General features: G+C 38.6%; 1 protein-coding gene across 1 annotated transcript; it reads right to left on the bottom strand.

Moving 5' to 3' along the window:
* Positions 1 to 1,761: 1,761 nt before the first annotated feature.
* On the bottom strand, positions 1,762 to 27,107 carry LOC110465944 (guanine nucleotide-binding protein G(q) subunit alpha). Its single transcript, XM_021522135.1, has 8 exons — positions 26,551 to 27,107; positions 17,577 to 17,761; positions 16,602 to 16,756; positions 15,673 to 15,801; positions 14,694 to 14,823; positions 13,627 to 13,780; positions 12,883 to 12,990; positions 1,762 to 11,601 (listed from the first exon to the last, which is right to left on the bottom strand). The coding sequence occupies exons 1-8, from the start codon at positions 26,666 to 26,668 to the stop codon at positions 11,519 to 11,521; spliced, it is 1,062 nt and encodes a 353-aa protein (XP_021377810.1). The 5' UTR covers positions 26,669 to 27,107; the 3' UTR covers positions 1,762 to 11,518.
* Positions 27,108 to 27,320: the final 213 nt, after the last annotated feature.

The following is a 27,320-nucleotide window of genomic DNA, read 5'->3' as shown; positions in this document are numbered from 1 at the left end:
GTAGAAGATCTGGCCGGAACAGTTACGGATTGTTGTTGACCTGGGATGTCGAGACATTACATAGGAACTATATATATAGTTCTAGCACATCCATTAACAGCGTTAGGGAGAGGGCTGATGCCCCTATAGCCCTTTTTGTCGTATTTTTGGGGTAATGTATCTATTTTCTTTTCCTGCTGTAATATATATATGATTTGTTTGATATGAAACATAGATTCAGGTACATTTGTATTGTATTTTGTTTGAAGATTAACAAAACTTGGCCGGCCAGCTCTCCTAATTGACTCAATATATAAGAAAAAGATGCACTTTGTTAGTTTTCATAACATACTGGTCTTGACTTTAGATTTTTAACAAGACTTTTAACTACTACAACCTTTCATATATCTTATCAATACCAAATAATATTTTACCAACTTAGCCTTCCATGCTAACCACTTATAGGTCAAATATGATCACAAGTAAAAAAAAAAAATCAAAGCAGTTGTTTCTTGAACTGGAATGACGGTCAATGTCGTCTACTGGAGCGATGTTGGTAGCCCTCCTACCGTGCTAACTAATTACAAATGTCCAATACCGCGACCCTCATGTTTGTTAACTTTGAAAGAAACCAGATAAGGGTCCATTACTTTTAACAAATTTATATCTATTCAACCTAATCGTCAAATACCATGGCCATAGACCTTCCGAAACATAAGCGGTCATTAACAGATTTTAGCATAGTTTACCACAACCCTTCATTGAAGGTCAAGGTTATTCATTTCGATAACTTTGACAGACCTCAAACCTGGGTCATATATCCTGACCCTCTCTCTTCGAGAACTTGAGGATACAGTGTATTAACATCCGAGACCTAAAAATGGTCTAGGTCATTTATTTTACTCCTAGATAGCTCTCCATTCCAATTACCTATTGATCAAACAGCATGACCTTCTTCAACGTTAAACGATATTATTTAAATATCTGTGACCTTGAAAGTTGTTTAATGTAATTTTCATTCCTAGTCAATGCTGGAATCCATCAAAACAAGCTAACAATCAAATATCATGATCAAACATTTTGATTCTTCAGAAGTCTTTTATAAGTTTTCAACATATTTGACCTTTGCGACCTCGGGATTGCGTTAAGGACATTCCTGTCGACAATCTGTGTAATGCTCAGTGGCAGGAAGCTACCAGACAAATGATGTATTTTATACGCCTTTTGAATCTTCAGATGAAGTCATTTGAAGATGCCGACATATTTGACCTCTGTGACCTTTAGAAGTATGTCAGATCATTTTTGTTCCACACCTTTATTGAGCTCCCCCAAAGAAAGCTACAATCGACATACCATGACTCTAGGGATTTTGGTTCTTTAACATCAGTTGTTCAAAAACGTTGATGAACAGATGGATAGACAGACGATGGACGACAGATCCTGTGCCATGGTATTCCGTCTTTGCATATTGCAGAGTTATCTGCACTTGTGAGCAGGTATTGATTGTTACGTCATTTGTTTGTGAGAGTAACGTCATCAATTTTTGAGAAAACGACGTAATTTTCTCGCACAAACCAATGACGTAACAATCAATACCTGCTCACAAGTGCAGATAACTCTGACAACAAACAATCCCAAGAGAAGATAACTCTGCAATACGCAAAGACGGAATAAGCTCACCCCCGTACCTTTGGACCAAGGTAGTTAAACATGCCGGGTTATGTTTAGAAGTCCTTCACGTGTTTGACAAGACAAGAGAACAGACAAGAGAACAGCTAAGCGTATACGACATTCAGGTTTTATTGTTTTACTTTGACATGACGTGATCCCAGAAGAGTTCCGATACCGACAGTTGCCACTTCCAGAAAACAGAAACCGCATGAAACAGTGCTAGGAGGCTGTCCTTCCTTTCAAACCAGGTAAACTACAAATCAAGTTTCTCTACATAGAATATTAATAATAATCAATAATAATAATCCAAATTCCAACTTCAACAAAAAAAATATTGACATAAATATTGCACGCCAATTCGTAATTTGACAACTCTCACTCAGTCAGAGATACGCAAGTTTAGAAATATTTCAAAACAAAAATTACAGTTTAACCTTCAACATCTCCCCGATTCACACACAAACAATGGGTGTCTGATGGGTCGTAATGCAGAAGCTGTCATTGGTTACCGATCAGATATCCAGTAAGCAACGGTAAGAGGCATATTTGCCAAGGTAAAAACTGCTTCAGTACGTCGACATATAGGCACGGCCAATAATTTCAGATCAGATCCAGACTCTTATGTTACAGCTTACCCCCGAGTCACTGTGACCAGGGACATTACAGCTTACCCCCGAGTCACTGTGACAAGGGACATTACAGCTTACCCCCGAGTCACTGTGACCAGGGACATTACATCTTACCCCCGAGTCACTGTGACAAGGGACATTACAGCTTACCCCCGAGTCACTGGGACCAGGGACATTACATCTTACCCCCGAGTCACTGTGACCAGGGACATTACAGATTACCCCCGAGTCACTGTGACCAGGGACAATACAGCTTACCCCCGAGTCACTGTGACCAGGGACAATACAGCTACAGTTCTTCCGTGTATCAGTGACACAGGTCAATCATAGACCTCCCAGCTATCACGGACTACAGAATAAAACTGGATAAGTTGGGTGATGCTTTAACTCATTCACCCCTTAAGACACATTTGAGCTCTTCGAGTTCAAAAGTTGGTATAGTTCATTATGAAATTACAGGGGTGAACGAGTTAAATTTCTTATTTTGAACAAGGGTTACCATGGGGTCATTCACTGTCATCTGGTGTTTTTTGTGTAATTCCAATTTTTTAATTTAAAAAAAATAACCTTCCAAATTGGTCCAGTTAACGACAGAGGGACCACTTAGCCTTTTTTCAGTTCAAAATTTATTCATGCTAACATTTTTAGTAATGTTTTTGCAACATTCCTTGGCAAAGACCTCACCTATTAGGGCTACAAAGAGAATACCTCTGCAGGGTTTTTCCCAATTTCCTTACAATTTTAAAGGTCAATAGGTAAACTATCAGGTTAATTGGCACAAACGAAGACTGAAAGTATTTAACAACATGATGTTCTCATTGTCATGAGAGTTTGATAATACGATTGGTCAGAAGATGGGTCACATGACTAACCCTGTGATTGGCCCCAAATCACTGTCTAGCCCACCGTCACATTTAGTTGGTGAAAAGTCAACAGTAAGCTTAAGCACATTCAATCTGGTATCCATGGCAAACATTATACAAATCACATTCTACAAATGTTCCCACAACTACTACACGCTAAACTGAACCAAAAGACAGAATATTCAGGCTGCCGAGGGGAGAAACGATGGGATTTATTTAAAGGTTGAGATAAGGTCCAATGCTAATTTAACAGACCTCAAACTGAACCCCACATCAAGACTGCAGAAGTGGTTTTAACGGAGGATTCGGTAACCATAGTAATACATAACACAACATAATATTGTAGTATCGTTTCAAACAAAATGCACCGAGTTTTTCAACTATCCATGATCCTTAAACCTGTTGGTAATCCACACTGATCCCCAATTACCTGCATCTGATTGGGGAAGAAATGGCATCAAGAATCTAAAATGAAATTAAAAGTAAATAACCCTTCTTCCCCAGCTCTGCTTGCCAAAGTGTGTTATGGGTCCCACTCCCTAGCCTCCTGAATACACATGTCTGATTGGATCAGTTCATTTTGTCGGTAGGTAGGACAATATAGGTCCAGAAAAACTTGCTGTAATTTATGTTACATAATAAAATTCATATTAAATATGTATATATACTGATATAAAACGTTTTATAAATAAACTGGGAAAACAAAGACTGGCGGCAACACAGATCAACCTAAGGGGAGAGCACTCCACATGACGACCAAGTCTTTGTCCGGGACGGATATGACGCCAGCACATCACATACATCGACAGACAATGACATTATAACCTACACTTAAATGATCTAAATTATCACTAACAAAAGGTGATTTTAAATTGCTTCCCACTTGAACGAGAAACAAATGCCATCCCGATATCTTTGAGACAAGGACGTCGTGTTTACTTTAGTGCCAACAATATAATATATACGTTATTTACCGAAAAGTGATGTCACTGGCAAGCCACAATGTCGTAGTGACGTCACTGTCAAGGATAAAGAAATTTAGTCATGTCTTGATAAAATGTGTGAATGAGTTTCTCCAAAAGTATTGACATCTGTTCAAGTTCTGAGGCAATCATAGTTCCCTACAATGAATTTCATATCCCCATGATACCTGTTATATTTAGTAAAACTAACCTTCCACATAATTCTCAAGTGCTTTTGAACTTATTCCTGATACAGACTATTAGATAATGAGGGGGTCCTAGTACTATTACAGAAGTGTGTATCTCAATATTTCTATGCCAAAACATTAAATTTAGGTTACAAGACCTAGTATACGTGTCATTGGGTTGTCTCCCTTTGGGTCGTACACTAGGCCTCCTGCCTCGGCATTTGAAAAATCCCACACTATTATGGGAATAGCATTAAATTTAGGTTAGATGTCTGTAATGATATACCGTAAACCCGAGAGATGTCTTTGTGAAGTTTGATCAGGGTGACGATACGAGTGGCCAGTATGAGTTTTGGTTATACAGGGTCACTAGTCTTGGGCTCCAATCAAAATCTCTCCAATTATTCACCCAGTGATTGGACTCGGCATTCATATATTGCCATTTCCAAATTTTTCATAATTTTGCATCAATTTGAAACTAGTGTACGTATTACACCAAGTTCGCCGATCTAATTTTTCTTTTCTATTTTCTTATTGTACACAAAATCAGGAACGTCTTTCCGACAATATATGACTTGGTGTTTTATTACAAGATCAGATGTACAACTACTTTCAGGGAAATTTAAAAGTAACACTCAATATCTGCTGCAAATCGACAATAGCAAACATCAAATGATTGGCTCTATTCAAATAAAGGAGATGTAAAATGCCTAAAGTTTTAACAGCTGTTTCACCAAATTTCTGCGTCATCCTACACAGTGCCATAAAACACACAAGAAATTACCACTTTGAGAAATATAAAGTTTCCGTTTGCATTCCATTTCAATCAAAAATCATTAACCTCAATATCACTGGGTGGTTTTTTTTAGATAAAGGAATTAACATTGTTAGACATCTCTGTGCCCACTCCTCCATCAATCTACTGTTAGGTTGAGAAGTAAAACAAATATGTCTTTACTAAATCACTTTCACTGTCCAATGTAATCAATACATGATTTAGCTTAAGCTCCATACAGTAAGAACCCTGTACATCAGGATCATACTCCAATCAATAATCATTAATTTGTTACAAGCAACATGATTGTATAAAAATCTTCTTAATTAAAAATTAAATGTTTTTTAAATGCATTATTCAATAGGAAGAGGCAAGACTATCAACAGATACCTTATGATTCTAAGTACTGTTTTCCATTCCAGGCAACGCCACAACGTAAACTGTGTTTACATTTCACTAGTGTTTACAACGTAAACTGTGTTTACATTGCACTAGTGTTTACAACGTAAACTGTGTTCACATTGCACTAGTGTTTAAGAACTCTGAATTACTGATGTAACAATATCAAGGGTCCTTCTTCCTAAAACATTCTCATGCTCCAGTATGGATTTGTGCTCAAGTCTAATTTCTTGTTCTGGTTATAAATTCATCAAAAAAATCATTTTGTCAATGATTTGGAAAAATTTTGAAGAGACCTACACTGAAACCTGTTTTCAGTGTTTACAGTTGACTTTTTGATCGTTTGACATGATTTAAGCGAGTTACAAGAAAGCTACTACTTAGTAGTGTTTACCCAAGATCACTTTATACTCAACTTTGTAACTTCCTTCAACTCATTCACACCTAAAGACACATTTAAACTCTTCCAATTCTAAGGTTGGAGTAGTTCAATATAAAATTTTAGGGATGAATGAGTTACAACACAATTAACCATTCTGTTGGGACCAAGTTACTATTATAACAAGTTTGACTTGTAGACTTGAGAATAAAATAGTCCTTAAGTTTTCTGACATGCCAAATTCATTGCTCATTCCACTGCAATGCTTTGCAGACCAGGCAATGTAAAGTAGTATTTGAAACTAGAAACCATTCTGACCAGAATTGAACGACTCCCCCGTCAGACATCACATGAAACAGTACTGACTTCGGACATCACATGAAACAGTACTGACCTCGGACATCACATGAAACAGTACTGACCTCGGACATCACATGAAACAGTACTGACCTCGGACATCACATGAAACAGTACTGACCTCGGACATCACATGAAACAGTACTGACCTCGGACATCACATGAAACAGTACTGACCTCGGACATCACATGAAACAGTACTGACCTCGGACATCACATGAAACAGTACTGACCTCGGACATCACATGAAACAGTACTGACTTCGGACATCACATGAAACAGTACTGACCTAAACTAACAAGGGGACATTTGTGGCATGGAAAAAAACATTCTTCATTTAGTCTTTCTTATCAATAGTACTGTCACAACTATTTCTGCTGACTTGAGTGATTTGTATATAAAGGTCGTCAGCTGATACATCAACTTTAACTGTTGAGTAGCTGTTCTCTCTATAACGACCCAGTCAGAACCACTATACAGATTTATCACAAAGCTTAAGAAAATGTATTAGTATTTTGAATTGAAGGTGATGATCTAATGACCCAAAATCAATAATTATCATAATGTTGCATCGTACACCAATTGTAGAAAACTAGGTGTGGCTGTTGAAGGACTTGTGCCACTCCCCTACGGGTCTAAGGTGTGGCTGTTGAAGGACTTGTGTGGGCCACTCCCCTCCAGATCTTCCACTATGTCTCAACTCGGGCATCTGTTTTTGTACAGTATCATCAACACTTATAAAATACCAAAAACTGAACAATATTGTTTTCATACATTGTACATCAATCTATCGGAGTTCACCTTGAATACGTCGGTCTACAAGTCATACCCCTCCCTTGTGGAGCACTGAAATGTTGGTGAAATCACACAACATACATTTTCAGTATCTTTAAAAAGTTGAATAAGTGAAGAGCAAAATTTGTTTAAATGATTTCATTTGAGTAATCATTTCTGTACAGCTGTAGTATTGCAGCGAAATGAAAATTTAATTAAAATGAAAATTTGATAGTATCGCTGTCTATGGCGACACAGGCAGACAGACATCAGTAAGTGCTATGTAATATATATATATATATAATAATAATAATAATAAAAAGGTTTCCATGTGAGACTCGTTAAACACAACCCTTATAACACAGTAAACACGTGATCAACACCTAGCACTCATGACAATTTTGTTTTTTGCGCTACCTGCTTGTTGTGAGTTTTGAGACGTTGCGTAGTAGTGGACAGCTGATCAGGGCTCTATATAACAAACCTGGCATTTCTATAATCGCACATTTCAACGCTGTCAACCTTTTTAGTGGCTATTTAATAACACAATAAAAAGATTACAAGCAAACATTCTGGTTTGGGAAATTCCCTCTCTTCTTCTACAATAAGATGTTAATTTTTTTCAAGGAAAGAACCCAGTGACCTCCCTTTATCTGAAGCAATCTATGGTATGTGAAATTAAAATTGCACGAAATCTACCAAAATGTCCACAAACTCAGCCCAAGTTTGCATAACAATGACCGAATAAGGACCTACTGTTTGAATCACATAGGCAAAACAACCAACGCTTACATATTAGGATCAGCACATTTTCACATCTGTCTTCCAATAAAAATCGATTATTTTCATCAAACCCTGTCCATCGCAGTCCCAATACAAACGTTTATGGGACTACATAATAAAGTAATTGCGTAAAGAGACTTTTGTAAGATCTGCCCTCATCTAACAGGAGTTATTCCCCTTGTCTGTACATGCTGCACCCCTACCGCACCAGAGTGGGAGCCAACAAGCAAGACTGTAAACAGAGTTGTCTCCCTTCACCACCGAGGCGACCCTTCTGGGTTGGTCTCGCTACAAGAGCTCACCTTTTGTGATTCCCTTTGTCCCAACATTGGACTCGTCCACTTACTGGGGTGTGTTAATAAATTGCACAGACAGACCTTTTTCACACTTGTAACAGTTCGCACACGAGCTCAGCCTTGCACACATACGCACACTGTACATACTTCAGATCATGAATATATGGGCGCCACAATATGTCAGCCTCCAGGACAGCAATCCTTCTGTTCTTTTACATCAGAGTCTAATGCCTTTGAAACCATTTGCTCATTTTATTGAAAACTATTACATGGAATCAAATATGACAGATATGGTTTTTTTAATCAGATGTTAAGCGAGGGTACTTCATCATCAGATGATGTTAAAACCGAGACGAAGTTATCAGATATATTTTTCAAGGTCAAGAAGCCTTAGAGATTGACAAATTGCTTGTCGCCATGAAATTATATATATACACATACACACACACTAAATTTATATGTCTATACATGTATACATAAACATATGTATACCTATATACACATATATAAATATACACTACATCACCCTAGCTCAGTCTCAAGCAATACAAAACAAATATATATATAAAAAAAACTATAAAAAATCATATCCATCTCTCAGCCAAGACGCACATAGTGAAACATGAACCAAGCAAGTCTAGACATCGGTGAATAATGTCCGTTTTCTATAGTAGTAGAGGATAAAGGATTCTGTCCTAACTAAACAGTGGTGAACACAGCCACGCCTTGTCAAACAAACGCCAGGTCTCCCTCTCTACCCTCCAACCCTGTGATCATAGCAACCCTGTGATTATAGCAACCCTGTGATCACAGCAACCCTGTGATCATAGCAACCCTGTGATCATAGCAACACTGTGATCATAGCAACCCTGTGATCATAGCAACACTGTGATCATAGCAACACTGTGATCATAGCAACCCTGTGATCATTGCAACACTGTGATCATAGCAACCCTGTGATCATAGCAACACTGTGATCATAGCAACCCTGTGATCATAGCAACACTGTGATCATAGCAACATTGTGATCATAGCAACCCTGTGATCATAGCAACACTGTGATTACAGCCACCCTGTTCTCACTAGTTCGCTTGCGATCTTTCAGGTGAAAATGGTTCTTTACCAAGCAAGTGGTACCCAGAAATGATATTATTATAAATGAGTTGGTTTGTTTATCCTTTCACCACTGTAGACCATAATGGACTTATCCATATCAATGCATGGTAGAGTCTACAAAAGTTACATAGGGGTGAAAGGGTTAAGGGTAAGCACAGGGAGACCTGCCTATGATTTGCTTTGGTCGTAGGTGTTAATAAATTACATATGCACACACATACCATTACATACAAATGACATGACACGTTTCCAGTCTGGAAAGTGTACGGTAGGCATTCAACCTTGTGATAGGCCGAGTGGATACACGCTGCTTATACCACCTGTCCCACTGCTGCCCAAATCAGTGTACAGAAACTCACCAACTGATTCCAGCTCCCTCTGGCTACAGGGGCCAGCCAGTCCCTGTACGGAGGTCAGCTGGTCGACCTTAGCTAAACAAGAGGAGTTTGTAACATAGCCTTCCGTTTGGGAGAAATACTACCAATTTATACTGTAAACACACTCCACATTGAAATGTAACATACTGTCAATGATAAGCAACACGTAAGAGAATTCATCTCCCCTCCCCCCTTCATTAAATAAAATCAAAATGTTCACAGCTGTAACCTGGGAAGTTGGGATTCATGCGTTGCCACCTTTTAGAAAGTTATCCTATTGATAAAGTTTAGAGATGTAAAACTAAAATGAACAAAAAAACAATCAATATTACTTTCACTAAAATGAGCATGGTTACAGCATATGGTTGTGTAATATCAGAGTTGTCTCCCCATCCTAGGAGTTATTCCCCCTGAGACACAAGGAGACATCCACGTCTCTGTCCAAAGCCTCTTGTAAATCTAAGGACACCTCCAACTGCTCTGATCTATTCAGGTTGTCAATGTTTAATTGTCGCACGTTTCTACTCCAATGTTATTGGTTCCCGTTTTATAAAACTATGAGAAATAAAAATTTCCAATCAAAATAGTTATCAGTAGCATGTGCACTCAGAAATCAACGGAGAACGAAAGTGGCACAGAGCTTCAATCAAGGTGGCATCCGACTCGGATCAAACATGGCAGTTTGTGTTCATTCATCTAGCAGCGAATAAAGCCAGTATGTTTTAACTCCTTCTGTACCCGACGTTCTAGCACAAACTCAAAATTCTTACAACACATTTCATTGATGCTATATGGTAGCTATATGGTAGCTATATCGTAGCCAGTGCCGCCGAGAGCTCGTTTGGCTGACGCTAAGGGTGGTACTGAAAAAGTTGAGCCAAACCGGTCACTGTAAAATCTGCCAAACAGTTTTCTGATTCTGAACACAAAAACTGCCTATCAGACGAAATTGCCTAATCGCTGTCGGCTATTAAAATGACATTTTTTGTATTCAAAACTGTCAAACTGGCGATGTCCATCTAGAAAAAAAACTATTGCCCAAATCTCTCCGTACTGAATGCTCTCTTGGAGGTCCAGTTTAAAAATTGCGATGTCTAACTGAACAAGGGTGGAATACGAGCCCACCACTGGAGTCTCATCACACTGCCAGAGTTAACATAAAACAGCTGTACAGGTCTTTCCAACCATTAAAAAATTTGTTCTGCTCACAAATGAAATTGGTAATACATCCACATGAAAACTGCTGCAAGACTGACCGACGCCGAGATTCGCCCGTTTTAACTGGTCCGTTGGTGTTGGTTGCCACGCTGTTGACCGCTGGTCCTATATACTGGTCACTTGACGATGCGTTAAACTGTTGACAACTGTCACAACAATCACAGGTTTTTTTTAAATAAAAAGTTTTTTTTTTAATTTCTAGCACGCATTCAAAATGGCCACCTTGTATTGTGTTGGCGCTCCACCACACAGATAGCAGATGCCGTTACACTCCTTCAGCTCCTCGTGTGCTTCTCTCCAATGGTTGTCATCTCCCAAAAACATGACACATTGCCTTGTTTAGACCTGGTATACAGCACTGAGCCAGACCGAGCAGGCACACACCACCAGAAAACCAGTTTTCTTTTAAATGTGTATATATATATATATGTATATATATGTATAAAACCGTTTTAAATTAAACCGACTTTTGAATTGTTAATAAAACCGGTTCAAGATAAAACCGGCCGTTACAACACCAGCTCGACGATCACCCGGCCCACAATCAACCAATGGACCGGCTCGTAACAAATGTGTGTTAAATGTCGATCAAGCCAAGGCCACGTGTCAGAGATGGTAATTGGATGAGGTCAGAGGTTACTAACTGGGGTCAAAGGCCACCAGAATAGTCTCCTCCCCTTATTAATGTACACCAATGAACTGTCTATGCAGGTGGGCGTACCTGACCTTTGACCTGCTGGCAAAGGCCATGCTCACACTAAGTTGTATTCCTTTAGATTTAGCTGTAGAATGGTATCCTTCACAGCCGCAAACACAAACCTAATGTTCTCCGTATCTGAAACATAAACCAACACAGATTTAGTAAATCCAGAAATGTTTGAAATATTAATTATCTTTGAAACTCAAGCCTAATGGTAAAGGAGTGCAAACAAATATATATTTGGAAAGCTAGATTACTTCAACAGTCCATTTCCAGTTTTTAAAGATAGCTGTTCAGATCTATGGTCAAAGGTGAAGCTGTTTAATGAAAATCTTTTAGTACTTACAAAATCTCTGTTTTAATGAATGTTTTATAATCTGTCGACTGTAGATCAGTCTGTTAATAGGTATACATTGTGTATCTGTAACTAAAAACATGGATGGCTGCATTTATAGGTTAGTGTTGTCAACAAAGTCACTCTTTACACAACAAGAATCAGACATTTCACACTTGTACACATTCTGCTGCTTTTTAGATTGATCTGCATAATATCTATCTCTGCATTTTCATATCAGTCTCACAGTTTAAGACAAAAACAAATGTTTTGGAAATTTTGAATTAAATGAAAACTGGAAAATGTCACTCACACATTAACACCCATATAATAATTTATTTATTTATTTTTTTACGATTTTTGTAAAAAGTAATAAGCCTGATCAATATTTAGGTATCTTCATACTCGACCTTTGTTTCAAGATTGATCAAAATCTGTTTAGCAATAAAGTTTCTAGAGTGATGTGAATCGTTAGACAAATTTCTATAAATTGTAACGGTGAGTTTGGCCTCCACCCTGGAACACTGAAATGTGGATTCATCCAAGGCATATTCATATTTCACCTTTTTGGTTCAAAATCAGTAGGTTACTGAAGTTGCTGGAGCTATAACACTGAACCCAGTCATGATGGTGTAAACCAGTGTACACCTAATGTCTGTGCCTCCAATAAAATGGTAAAATTTTACAAAATTATATTTGGACACTCCTAGCATCCAAACCTGACAGTTCATGTTTCATGTATATACACTATCCCTTATGATCAGATCAGGGTATTCCGTCTTTGCGTATTGCAGAGTTATCTTCTCTTGGGAGCAAGTATTGATTGTTACGGCACTTGTTTGTGAGTGTCACGTCATCAATTTTTGAGAAAACGACCCAATTTTCTCACACAAACCAATGACGTTTCAATCAATACCTGCTCCCAAGAGAAGATAACTCTGCAATACGCAAAGACAGAATAAGACCAGCACGGCACTTGAAACATTAGACTGCAAACAAATTCAAGTCAACTGCAGTGACAACAAACTACAGGTTCGCAGGATCAGATTCGATGTTTGATCAGAAATTCCACAAGATCTTACCTGTTGCACACGTAAAATGTGAATAAATAATCTTGTCTGGATCAGGATTTAAATCCACAAACATCCGTAATATAAACTCGCGAGCCCCCTGGGCGTCCTTCTTTTGCCCTGCAATAACAAATCAAATTCATGTTTCTGGTTAACATCAACTGGGGCCAGGCAAGAAATTGCAAAACATTTCAAGTAGTCAATAAAATCAAAATTCACTTAAAAGACTCCATTAATAATTTTACAGTACAGGTTCACTTCTAAACTAGTGATTAGGATTATTGTCAATCCTTCCTTCCTGTAATATAACAAATTCTGTCTCAGAGCCCTTTCAAGGATTTCTCATTAGTCTGTTAACATATTTTATTAGATATCTTGGGACTCCCTAGGGAAAGTTACCAATGTGCATTACTGTATTACAGGTCGCCATCAGAGGCCACTCAATAATAAACATTAATATGCTCCCAACTATATTTAGATTGAAATGGAGCTTAACACAAAGACTTACCAAACAAATTTATCGTGAGATATAAATATAGATCACAGTGACATTTTTAAGGACCGGTATCGTACTTCACAGAACATATCAAAATATGAAGATTGATGACTTACACTTCTCGTTTAAGAGAAATGGAATTAAAACTCAAAGTGTTACAATGTTTGTACAGATGGGCTGACCACAGAAAAGTTGACACTTAACGCCCTCTCCACTGTGGTCAGTGAGCGGTCAACAATTACTACATTATGTGCACCTACCATCAAATTCTGGAAAATAGTCTACGAGGTGTGAGTGCATAATCTTCTCCTCAAGTAGGTCTTTTTTGTTGAGAAAGAGGATGACGGAGGAGTTCTGGAACCAGGGGTATGTGATAATAGTCCTAAACAGTGCCTTGGATTCCTCCATTCGATTCTAAAAAACAAAAGTATAATTCAAAATTTATACCACATTTAGTCAGTTGGGAGTCGAAAACCGCAACTGGAAACACAGGGTCATATCTTAGTTCACTGAAATCCTTCCTTCTGTAGATGTATATCAATTATTGTATGAACAGCATTCAGACTAAGACTATAACAGACTGAGTTTGTCACTTACATCATTATCAGACTAAGACTACAACAGACTGAGTCACTTACCTCATTATCAGACTAAGACTATAACAGACCGAGTCACTTACCTCATTACCAGACTAAGACTATAACAGACTGAGTCACTTACCTCATTAACAGACTAAGACTACAACAGACTGAGTCACTTACCTCATTATCAGACTAAGACTATAACAGACTGAGTCACTTACCTCCTTATCAGACTAAGACTATTATAACAGACTGAGTCACTTACCTCATTACCAGACTAAGACTATAACAGACCGAGTCACTTACCTCATTATCAGACTAAGACTTTAACATACTTAGTCACTTACCTCATTATCAGACTAAGACTATAACATACTGAGTCACTTACCTCATTATCAGACTAAGACTATAACATTCTGAGTCTCATACCTCATTATCAGACTAAGACTATAACAGACTGAGTTTGTCACTTACCTCATCATCAGATTAAGACTATACCAGACTGAGTTTGTCACTTACCTCGTTATCAGGTTAAGACTATAACAGACTGAGTTTGTCACTTACCTCATCATCAGATTAAGACTATAACAGACTGAGTTGGTCACTTACAGTACCTCATTATCAGACTAAGACTAAGACAGACTGAGTCACTTACCTCATTATCAGACTAAGACTATAACAGACTGAGTTGGTCACTTACAGTACCTCGTTATCAGACTAAGACTATAACAGACTGAGTCACTTACCTCATTATCAGATTCCACCAGAACCTGGTCGTATTCACTTAAGGCTACAAGAAACATGATGGACGTGACATTTTCAAAACAGTGGATCCACTTGCGCCGTTCAGACCTCTGGCCACCTACATCCACCATTCTGTAACGACAACGGAAATTAATCATACTACAACACCAACAGACCGTCACACATCCCTTCCTAGATACAACCTGCGACAGTGCAGCTTGAGAGGACAAAATAATAGTTATTCAGGTGTTCAATCTAACCATATTATCACAACCAAGAGTTTGCCTCCAAAACTGCTGAATCTCAACATCAAAAAAGTATTTCCAGTTTAAGGTTGGCAGTGGCTAGTAATCGTCGCTCATTGACACAGTGCATTTACAATTGAGGTCAAGTCTTTGACCTTTAGGATTTCTGTTCTTAAAAAAAAATGTTTTCAAAAACACATTCACATTTTAACAAATCAGAAGGTCAGAAGATATGTTTTATAGAGAAATGAATCTGTAGAAAGTGATCTAAATAGTAAACAAAGTTGGTGGTTACCCACATAGACACGTATTGAAGTGGTCAAGTGTGACCTTTGACCCTTTACCTTATCTTATAACCATCCAAATCTAACCATGAAAGAGTGTAGAAATTAATGTTACCCTTCTCCAGTTTAAATATAACTTTTTTTTAAATATGTTAAGAGGTTCAGGACACATCTCAAACTTTTAACTACAGATCTACTTAACAAAGCACATTACTATAGACTCGACTATACAACGAGGTGGGCAACATAAATATTACACTATATCTTTGTAACAGTTCAAGGACCGCCAACACCTGTGATAAAACCTTTCTAGAGATCATCACGATGTTGCAGCTGTCCAGTTCTGGTTAACCTGTGGTAGACTTACCTAAATATTATACTGTCCAGATCAAAAGGGTACTCTATAATGATATTGTAGCTGTCGAGTTCTGGTTAACCTGTGGTAGACTTACCTAAATATTATACTGTCCAGATCAAAAGGGTACTCTATAATGCCAGTCGTGGGAACCCTCACACGTAAGATGTCTTGCAATGTAGGTAGGTAGTTTGGTTCCGCAATCCTGTCCACTGCATCTAAGTAACTATTGAAAAACGAAATGTGTATGTTATAATATTCAGCTAATTAAGCAATTTCTATCGTAGTGAAAGCATTCTAAAACCATTTGCCTTATTTAACATCAATCAAATAAGATGTTCACCACGAGCTATGTGTCTACTCCCACGAAAGAGAAAGTAAGGTCAGAGCGGTCAAGCTGAAAGGTCAAGGTCACAGAAATGTTGTGCATCCGGTTCCTCTCATAATGGCATAGAATCATGTGATGGAGCTCGACCCTTCTTGCAGCACTGGGTTCATGACGGACTGAAATGCTATACCTTCACCGAGGACGTACTCCTATACAGACAAGGGTTCAACTATGTTTGTATGTCCCCCATACCGCTTTGTGGTGGGGCATAAATAAAGATCCTGTTAAAAAAATAATTTCAAAGGACCAACAGAACATACGTTTATGTAAATTTGAAATAGTGATCAAGTGGATGTGTACAAACTTGCCCCTCACCCTTGACTGAACACCGATCCAGTGGATGTGTACAAACCTCCCCCTCACCCTTGACTGAACACCGATCCAGTGGATGTGTACAAACTCGCCCCTCACCCTTGACTGGGAACTGTCAGGTCTTCTAAACATTTTCAATATTCACTTAAGAATTTCAGGTTGGGGTGTTTGAATTTTTCAAATATTTCCTCCTGTGTGCAACGGTGTATTACAACTATACATTGTAATTTAGCAGTTGATTTTTGTATAATCCTATAAATGGACACAAGGAGCTAGTACGGGACAGTCAGGGAGAACTCACTATTCCCAGGTTTTATAATACTCACTATTTGGCGGAGTCTGTGAGCTGATACTCTCTCCGCCGGTCGTAGCACTCCTGTATCCCCGCATCGGCCCACAGTGACAAGATGGCCTCCACCGACTGAGAGTCCAGTGTGGTTACGGTCTCGTAGTCAACTTGTCGAATCATGATCGCATTCTCCTGTAAACAGAAGTCAGAAACTGATGTGTTCTATTGCACTGTTGATTGGTTTCCCTTTTTCCTCGTCGGTTCTGTCTGCCTGCCTGGTCGAGCATGCTTTAGCATGAGCACTGCCTTTACATTATATATGTCCCGGCATACGCGACATTATGTAAAATTATCAAATTCTTTACAGAACGCAAGAAAATGAAACTGTATTCATTTCCATTTTATATCTTTGACACGTTTCACATCCATAGGGTGTGGTTTTTTGTTCAATTTTTCGTAACAAATTATGGATTTAACAGAAAATTTACCATCTGTATATGTTGGAATGGTACAAACATTGAATTGACATCAATTAGTTGACATTAGACATCAAATGATCTGTTTATATATACATGTACTAGACAACTGGATATTCCCCGAAAATAGTTGGCTGAAACTGGAAACCAGAACACCTAGACTAGCGCATGTCATAACAACCCTAACCTATAGATTTAGGATCACCATCACACAGCTCGACTATCAGAACGGAGTCGACATTTATCACTTGCAGGTACCTGGATATCACTGCAAGTGTAATATTATTAATTTATGTACAAGATGGATGCAGTCAAATTTAAAACATCATTTAAATATTCAGAATTATCTCTTGTTTATAACCTGTATCGTATTTCCTCTCATTAGTTTCATTTGAAAATATCAATGCTACTGTACATAGATTGTATTACTATAAGTTACAATACAATTTGCCAAACAAAGCTAAGTGGTGACTGAATTACCTTCATCTGTATTGTTACTTCACGAGGTGAAATCTTCTGAAATCACCTGAACTTACCTCATTATCTGCAACTTCAAACGAGATCTTGATGGTGTCCATGGCGCGGATCATCGAATGCATGGCCATGAAGATATTCTGGTAGACGATCTTGATGAAGCCGCGCTTGTCCTCCTCTGAGTAGCCGGTTCCATGGATAATTCTCATCTGTTTTATGAATGTACTCTTCCCAGACTCTCCAGTTCCTGCAAAAATTGTAAGTGATGTGACTATTAAGTTTTTGTTCAGAAGCTTTCCCATCTGTAATCGGGTCTCACGTTCTCAACAGTCTCCAAAAATTGGATTCCGGTTTTGTTTTAGCCATCTCTATATCCCCCTAGTGGTCAATACTAAGTGATGTTATGGAACTATATTAGTAAGCCTCGATTATACCTTATTGTAATAATCCTTCTCGTCCGAAAGAAAGTGATTTACCCAATAATGATTTCAAAACCTGGCCTTCCTTTAGCATATTAACAAGCATTTAAAGAGAAAACAAAAACATACCTACATTATAATTGAAAGAGTTTAAAAAGAAGATGCTGTCATGGATAATATCTGATGATTTGTAGACATGGTTTGATGACCAAGTCACTGGGTAGCATACTATACAAACGGAACTGGTACAGAGTTCTGTAAGTCATACTGCTACGTTTATTTTTTTGATGAATCATCCAAACCAAATGGTAACACAAATGTATGTTTTAATGCTTTAAAATGATGATAGATAAAGTCATAATCTGTGTAGCGATAACAGTTACCCAAATATGGACAAAACAATCAGAGACTATTTCTTCTGAAACAAGTCACTGAAGCCTAAATTGTAGGTCACAGTGTCAGGTCAGCATCCACAACATGTAATGTGTCCCTGTCACTGTTATTGTAGTCAGCATCCACAACATGTATTGTGTCCACGTCACTGTTATTGTAGTCAGCATCCACAACATGTATAGTGTCCACGTCACTGTTATTGTAGTCAGCATCCACAACATGTATTGTGTCCCTGTCACTGTTATTGTAGTCAGCATCCACAACATGTATTGTGTCCATGTCACTGTTATTGTAGTCAGCATCCACAACATGTATTGTGTCCCTGTCACTGTTATTGTAGTCAGCATCCACAACATGTATTGTGTCCCTGTCACTGTTATTGTAGTCAGCATCCACAACATGTATTGTGTCCCTGTCACTGTTATTGTAGTCAGCATCCACAACATGTATTGTGTCCCTGTCACTGTTATTGTAGTCAGCATCCACAACATGTATTGTGTCCCTGTCACTGTTATTGTAGTCAGCATCCACAACATGTATTGTGTCCCTGTCACTGTTATTGTAGTCAGCATCCACAACATGTATTGTGTCCCTGTCACTGTTATTGTAGTCAGCATCCACAACATGTATTGTGTCCCTGTCACTGTTATTGTAGTCAGCATCCACAACATGTATTGTGTCCCTGTCACTGTTATTGTAGTCAGCATCCACAACATGTATTGTGTCCCTGTCACTGTTATTGTAGTCAGCATCCACAACATGTATTGTGTCCCTGTCACTGTTATTGTAGTCAGCATCCACAACATGTATTGTGTCCCTGTCACTGTTATTGTAGTCAGCATCCACAACATGTATTGTGTCCCTGTCACTGTTATTGTAGTCAGCATCCACAACATGTATTGTGTCCCTGTCACTGTTATTGTAGTCAGCATCCACAACATGTATTGTGTCCCTGTCACTGTTATTGTAGTCAGCATCCACAACATGTATTGTGTCCCTGTCACTGTTATTGTAGTCAGCATCCACAACATGTATTGTGTCCCTGTCACTGTTATTGTAGTCAGCATCCACAACATGTATTGTGTCCCTGTCACTGTTATTGTAGTCAGCATCCACAACATGTATTGTGTCCCTGTCACTGTTATTGTAGTCAGCATCCACAACATGTATTGTGTCCCTGTCACTGTTATTGTAGTCAGCATCCACAACATGTATTGTGTCCCTGTCACTGTTATTGTAGTCAGCATCCACAACATGTATTGTGTCCCTGTCACTGTTATTGTAGTCAGCATCCACAACATGTATTGTGTCCCTGTCACTGTTATTGTAGTCAGCATCCACAACATGTATTGTGTCCCTGTCACTGTTATTGTAGTCAGCATCCACAACATGTATTGTGTCCCTGTCACTGTTATTGTAGTCAGCATCCACAACATGTATTGTGTCCCTGTCACTGTTATTGTAGTCAGCATCCACAACATGTATTGTGTCCCTGTCACTGTTATTGTAGTCAGCATCCACAACATGTATTGTGTCCCTGTCACTGTTATTGTAGTCAGCATCCACAACATGTATTGTGTCCCTGTCACTGTTATTGTAGTCAGCATCCACAACATGTATTGTGTCCCTGTCACTGTTATTGTAGTCAGCATCCACAACATGTATTGTGTCCCTGTCACTGTTATTGTAGTCAGCATCCACAACATGTATTGTGTCCCTGTCACTGTTATTGTAGTCAGCATCCACAACATGTATTGTGTCCCTGTCACTGTTATTGTAGTCAGCATCCACAACATGTATTGTGTCCCTGTCACTGTTATTGTAGTCAGCATCCACAACATGTATTGTGTCCCTGTCACTGTTATTGTAGTCAGCATCCACAACATGTATTGTGTCCCTGTCACTGTTATTGTAGTCAGCATCCACAACATGTATTGTGTCCCTGTCACTGTTATTGTAGTCAGCATCCACAACATGTATTGTGTCCCTGTCACTGTTATTGTAGTCAGCATCCACAACATGTATTGTGTCCCTGTCACTGTTATTGTAGTCAGCATCCACAACATGTATTGTGTCCCTGTCACTGTTATTGTAGTCAGCATCCACAACATGTATTGTGTCCCTGTCACTGTTATTGTAGTCAGCATCCACAACATGTATTGTGTCCCTGTCACTGTTATTGTAGTCAGCATCCACAACATGTATTGTGTCCCTGTCACTGTTATTGTAGTCAGCATCCACAACATGTATTGTGTCCCTGTCACTGTTATTGTAGTCAGCATCCACAACATGTATTGTGTCCCTGTCACTGTTATTGTAGTCAGCATCCACAACATGTATTGTGTCCCTGTCACTGTTACTGTAGACAGCATCCACAACATGTATTGTGTCCCCGTCACTGTTATTGTAGTCAGCATCCACAACATGTATTGTGTCCCTGTCACTGTTATTGTAGACAGCATCCACAACATGTATTGTGTCCCCGTCACTGTTATTGTAGTCAGCATCCACAACATGTATCTAATTCTATTGAAAATATGAATTTCCTGAGATGAAGATCCTGAAGTAAAATGTTAAAAATCTCAACTGAAATTCAAAAACATGAACTGTTTATCAAGTATAATATATCATATATTGGTATATCCAAAATCATTACCGGTATCTAATATATTTTATATTGGTTTCTCCAAAATCATTCAGTTGTACAATATGGGGACAATAAGACAATAACTGCATTTGAACATCACCTAAGATTGATGAAATCTTGCACTACGGCAGGGTGCCTAACCTATCAACTGGGTCAGTGAAATACTGCCACCCCTTTACTGTACACATATTGGGCTGTTATACGTACTATTGTGATTTCCCCATCAATAGCATGATGCTATAGCTGTGCCTTACCCTATTTTGAGATTGCCAATAGATGTCATGCCCCAATTGCAATGCCATAGACAGTCAACAACACCCTGCTCTTTCCATTCTATACTTATAAATAGCCCAGTGACACACAAGACTTACTAAGTACCGTAGGTCAATTATCTTGTTCATTGAACCATATACAGAAAACCTGTGTCAGCGATACCTTGATATGCTGGACTGGTTTTCACAATAGTATGAGAAGCCCTGACACAGGGTCTGGAAAATTGTAAATAAATCAACAAATTTGCAACACATGTTATTCTCTGAGCATGTAGTGATGTACCTATATTATCTTGCCCTTTTTCATACAAACATGTCATTGAAAATTGCACTTCTATCAAGTCTTAAAGTGACAAGGTTTCAACTAGATTTTTTTTTTTTTTTTTTTATAAATTTTGGTAATGCTATTTTGTTTATCTTTTGATTTACACATGTATACATGTTGTAGTGGCTGAAGTTTCTAGGATTAGAGGGGGAATGAGTTTAGTAGGGCTTTTCTACATTTTCAAGTTATCTGAAGAGACGGCATTATCTTTAACATTTTTTTAAATCATCCGTGTCTTTAGAAGTTGGCCAAGTAAAAAGACATATTCTAATTAATGGAGAAGTGAAGGATGTTATGTCATAACGCACAAAAAAAATGTAGCATTAACCGACAAAGACACCAGTGAAGGGTTACTCAACATGTCATCACGCTCCTAAACCTGGACACCACACCAAGTTACACTAACCACTCCACCCAGTCACAGTATACTGACCATGGACTGACCACTCGACCCAGTCACAGTATACTGACCACTCCACAGTCACAGTATACTGACCATGGACTGACCACTCCATCCAGTCACAGTATACTGACCATGGACAGGCCACTCCACCCAGTCACAGTATACTGACCACTCCACCCAGTCACAGTATACTGACCATCGACTGACCACACCACCCAGTCACAGTATACTGAACATGGACTGACCATTCCACCCAGTCACAGTATACTGACCACTCCACCCAGTCACAGTATACTGACCACTCCACCCAGTCACAGTATACTGACTATAGACTGACCACACCACTCCAGTCACATTATACTGACCATGGACTGACTACTCAACCCAATCACAGTATACTGACCATCGACTGACCACACCACCCCAGTCACATTATACTGACCATGGACTGACTACTCCACCCAGTCACAGTATACTGACCATCGACTGACCACATTACACCACCCAGTCACATATTAATGACCATGGACCGACCACTCCACCAACAGTAGTCACATTATACTGACCATGGACTGGCCACTCCACCTAGTCACATTATACTGACCATGGACTGACCACTCCACCCTGTCACATTATACTGACCATGGACTGGCCACTCCACCTACAGTAGTCACATTAGTATCCAGGGCTCAGGCTAAACTTTTTAAACCACTAGGCACTGTGCCTAGTGTCATGAAAAATCCACTCGGCACTCCTGAAATTTTACTGTACACCTGAGATTATGAAAAATTTCAATAAATATTTACTGATCTGTTGTCCTGTTAAGATGATGTTGTTCAATGTCCATTAATGTTTTTTTCGTAAATACAATTACTACACATCATAACTAGCAACATATGATTGATTTCCATTCATCAAATATATCGTGTCAACACTGTACCTTTTGTGAAAAAGGGGTGAAGTTTCACTTCCATCTTTCATTTCGATTAGTTACGGAACATTACGTAGTCTAGTTCCCTGCTGCGATTGCTGCAGTCGGGCCCCGCAGTACATCGTTCAGGACGCTTTGATTCAAGCGCTCAGGTGATTTTTACGACAAGCATGAAAACGGCATGTTTTACGTTGTTTACTTCCGATGCTGTGACGAAAGTTACTTGGTAAAAAGTGTTCCATTGATTATTCATCACAATATTTAGGCGACAGATCTAGTGTATGTTTTAGTAATATTGACTCGGCACAGGGACGAGCGTGGTTGTAAATTCCACTGGTCCTTTTCAATTTTCACCCGGTCAGGACGAGTGGCCGGGTGGTTAGCCGGAGCCCTGTATACTGACCATGGACTGGCCACTCCACCTACAGTTATCACATTATACTGACCATGGACTGGCCACTCCGCCTACAGTAGTCACATTATACTGACCATGGACTGACCACTCCATCCAGTCACATTATACTGACAATGGACTGACCACACCACCTACAGTAGTCACATTATACTGACCATGGACTGACCACACCACCTAGTCACATTATACTGACCATGGACTGACCACTGCATCCAGTCACATTATATTGACCACTCCACCTACAGTAGTCACATTATACTGACCATCGACTGACCACTCCACCCAGTCACATTATACTGACCAAGGACTGACCACTCCACCCATATGTCAAAAGCAAGGTGCAGTAATTAGTACCAGTTTAAGGACTTTTGTTTGTTCTGGTCAGGGGACAAAACCCATCATCTTCCTTGGGTAGATGCTCAAACATGAAGGTCAAAAGCTAGGTAGTGACAAGATAGACATCAGGAAGCAAAAGTTATATGAAACAGGAGGGAACAAATTATCTTGAAATGTTTGTTGGGTGCAGTAGATTGATTTTTGTCGCTCTAATGTCTTCAAGTGCGCAAAAGAAAATCTATGCAGGGAGGTCCTGTAATGCGAAATTAGTTACCGCTTGTAATATGTGCTTGGCTATGGGTAACAGTTGCTTTTTCTTTCAATCTCCAACCTGTTGAGACTAGTTGCACCTCCACTAAATCAATTTCATCCCACATTTGAATTCCTAAATATAACATGAAGGTCTCTTCTCTGTTCCTCTTTCCATCTGTTTTCCTCTGTCTGTTTGTTTTATGCAGAGGCAGTGTTCTCGGTAAAAGCTGATTGTCAGCAAATGTAGCCTACTATAAATTTATCAACTTGGAACCGGCTATTTTTTTCCAGAATGGGTCAACATTAATTCAGTTGGCTATTCTTTCAAAATCAATCATCTGTTTCAAAATTTACTTAAAAACACTGGTCTTTCTGGAGCATATATATGCTTGTTGGCAGCCTTTCCAGTAATTCATCGAGTGTTGCGACATCTCAGATTACTGTTCACTCTTTGTACACATATAATGTCCCAATGATTCATCTTTTTTTTTTACTCCACACTTTCTCTATCATATATAATAACATCAATACGAATGTTTACTGTTTTTCAGAAATTTCTTTTTAACAAAATTTTATGAAAATTCTAAAAATACAAAATGTCAAAAGTCAACTGAAATCCCTGCTTTTATCAACTTGTGTAAAGTTGACAAATTTTGTCTGTTAGGTGTATTGAGTACAACCCCTTTATTCAAAAGCATTCAGTACATTTGACAAGCACAAATACCTCATTTGACATAAATACAATTTTGGTGCTGGGGACTGGAAAATTACAAATAGGGACACCTTACACCAGTTTTGCCTCAACTCCTATATTGCTATTTTGACTCCTCACACTCCAAAGTTGAAATTCACATTCATGAAACGGTGTTAACATCATGCTGCGAGATCGCTTTGGTCATTTGATTATGGTACACAACAGCTTTATTTTAGTTTTATCGTCTGCACTCATTACAACGAAGTATTATGATAGCAGATGCTGTCCTTATAAACTAGAAACAGGACAAATTTCAGATTTTACAATAAGCATTTTTTATGTTTAGCTGCTGCGACACCCACTACATCATCATGGATTTGAATTATTAAAGTAATTCAAAACTTTTGGGATTTTTTTTGACAATGTACGACTTTTTCTGGATTGCTTCCCAGAAGAGATGGAGCGTAACATGACAGTTTATCAGCATAAAAACTTTATAATGAGTTATCTTTTTATTTTACACCTATTTATTTTGTTGAAGCAGTAAACTGATGTAACACATAATTTGCTGGCAAGACACTTATGGACATGCATATGTTGTAAAAGACCTTACGATTTCAAAAAATTAAAACTAACGATGCCTCTGAACTGTTATTTTAATCTCAGAGAAAGGTTTTTCATGGCTGATTTGTTCCTTTTGGACTACAAAGTAAAATGCGCAAAAATGTTGTCTTTGATTGTAATCTGGACGAAAATAAATGTTGGGGGTGTCACAAAACGCCAAGAGTGTAAAATCATATATTGCAATACAGAATGAATATATAGCGATACGTATCCAGATATATTGTCATAGGAAGGATGTGCTCAATTTTATAATAAGTTGTAGTCGGTATGTTATCAAACTTAATCATATATGTAATATGGATTACATAGATTTAAGATTTTTGTCAAACCAATTTGAACTATGAAAACTTGCTTGATGCCTATTGGCATATCTCGTTAGAATTTGTAGTAATTTGCAAAGTTAAAACACCAAGCAGATACATGAAAATATACTTTTGAAAAATATTGCGATACACCTGTTTTCCGATATATTGTGACAGCCCTTATAAGTGTTCTGAATAATTGTTCATCAATTGAAATTTGAAAGTTAATTTTAAGATGGTCTCTTCCTTTGATGTTGAAAATCAATCATCAGTACTAAATTATGAGGCACTGGAAATCATCAAATTATAAGCCTGCTTGCCTCAGCAGCTTTAATTATGATGCTGTATCAGACAAACTCAGTCATGACAGAATCAGCTTTTCTCACTAATCTGCTTAGGTTGTCAAGTAAACTGTAAACCTACGAAATAGGGTCATAGACGATGCCACCTATAGCATGATGCATCCTTGTATACATGAGACTGGCCCCATACACAGACATCCAATACACACAAAATATACATTGCAAATGTCAACATTTTTCTATAAAAAAAATCAATTTCTTCTCTTTTGAATTTCATTTAAACATTAAATAAAAATGGAGACCTTTATGACGACGGAAGATTTGAAATATCGAAGTTTTGAATGACTGGCTAAAAAATCAACATATATCACGAAAAACAGTTTCTTCAATGAAAACAGCTCGAGCTAATGAATTCACCCGAATGTTTCATTTCAAGATGGCGGCCCACATCAGCTATCATGCAATAAACAGCAACTGTCGGCGTGCATTTACGGTCTCATGTCTGCATTGAGTGCCCCAGACTACCAGTATGGGTAAAACTGACAGAAAATCTCAGTTAAATGCCGATATTTCTCTTTACAGATGTATCAAACCCTTAGAACGACACTAAGTTATTCAAGATGGCTGCCGGTGGACCATCGATTGCAGAGCAGTCATGGGTTGTTTATATCTGTGTTCCTGGCCGCAAAATACCGACAAATCGACACGTTTATATACGTACCTAAAAGCAGAAGTTTCAACTCCCGTCTGGCATCTCTCTTTGCCTTCCTCAGTTCCTTTTCTATTTCGCAATTTATCCGTTTTTGCTCCTTCGCCTCTTCACTCAAACAACACGCCATGACGAGAGTGAATATCGGCGAGTCTTTCTCTGCTATCCGTTCTCCTCTGGACTTTTAGTCCAACCGACAATTAATTAGTCGGCTATGTCCTTAAACCAACACATGTGAAATTGTAAAACCGATTCTTGTGAGCAGAACCTTTTCCTGGTACCGGTAGGCCTAGCCAGTCCACAAGATTTCTCCAGTCTCGTTCCGGTATTTCTATTTTCCTTGGGTGTGGTGAAAGGCCCTGTAGAACTGTAGCGATTTCTACACACTTTCGCGCACCTGTTAAATACTCACATCCGGTTAATCGAATTTGCGAATATTAGAATTAACACATAAAATTAATAAAGACTTATTTTCATAAGACAAATTAACCTTACGTACTACAATTGACAAACACAGCGAGAATAGGTGCCGATGCGCTCATCTGCACAATTGACGGAACAGCCGAAATGTTGAACAGCCAACAGTCGCGATTGCCTGGAGTATTATGGGATGGCTAACTAGTTGCATATGAAATGAGCCGGCATTTCATTCACATAGCGCCGATTCACAACAGGGGATACAAACACTCAGTAGCACGGAACTCTACACAACGAGTTGTCGGTAGACATAATGATTTATACATTAATTAGATAACGGTTACGGTACTCTTATATGTATAACG

Source organism: Mizuhopecten yessoensis, unplaced genomic scaffold (genome assembly GCF_002113885.1).
Source record: "Mizuhopecten yessoensis strain PY_sf001 unplaced genomic scaffold, ASM211388v2 scaffold11109, whole genome shotgun sequence".
In the NCBI taxonomy this organism is placed as follows: Eukaryota; Metazoa; Mollusca; class Bivalvia; order Pectinida; family Pectinidae; genus Mizuhopecten; species Mizuhopecten yessoensis.
The sequence above is the reverse complement of the archived record's forward strand: the minus strand, read 5'-3'. Positions and strand labels throughout refer to the sequence as shown.

What these genes read in the sequence shown, in the direction of transcription:
- LOC110465944 (XM_021522135.1), bottom strand. Translation starts at nt 26,668, where the DNA reads ATGGCGTGTTGTTTGAGTGAAGAGGCGAAGGAGCAAAAACGGATAAAT. An exon ending in TGGTGGAATCTGATAATGAG is followed by an intron (nt 13,781 to 14,693) that starts GTAAGTGACTCA and finishes TTTGTTTTTTAG; the next exon opens with AATCGAATGGAGGAATCCAA. An exon ending in ACATTTTACGTGTGCAACAG is followed by an intron (nt 11,602 to 12,882) that starts GTAAGATCTTGT and finishes TTTATGTTTCAG; the next exon opens with ATACGGAGAACATTAGGTTT.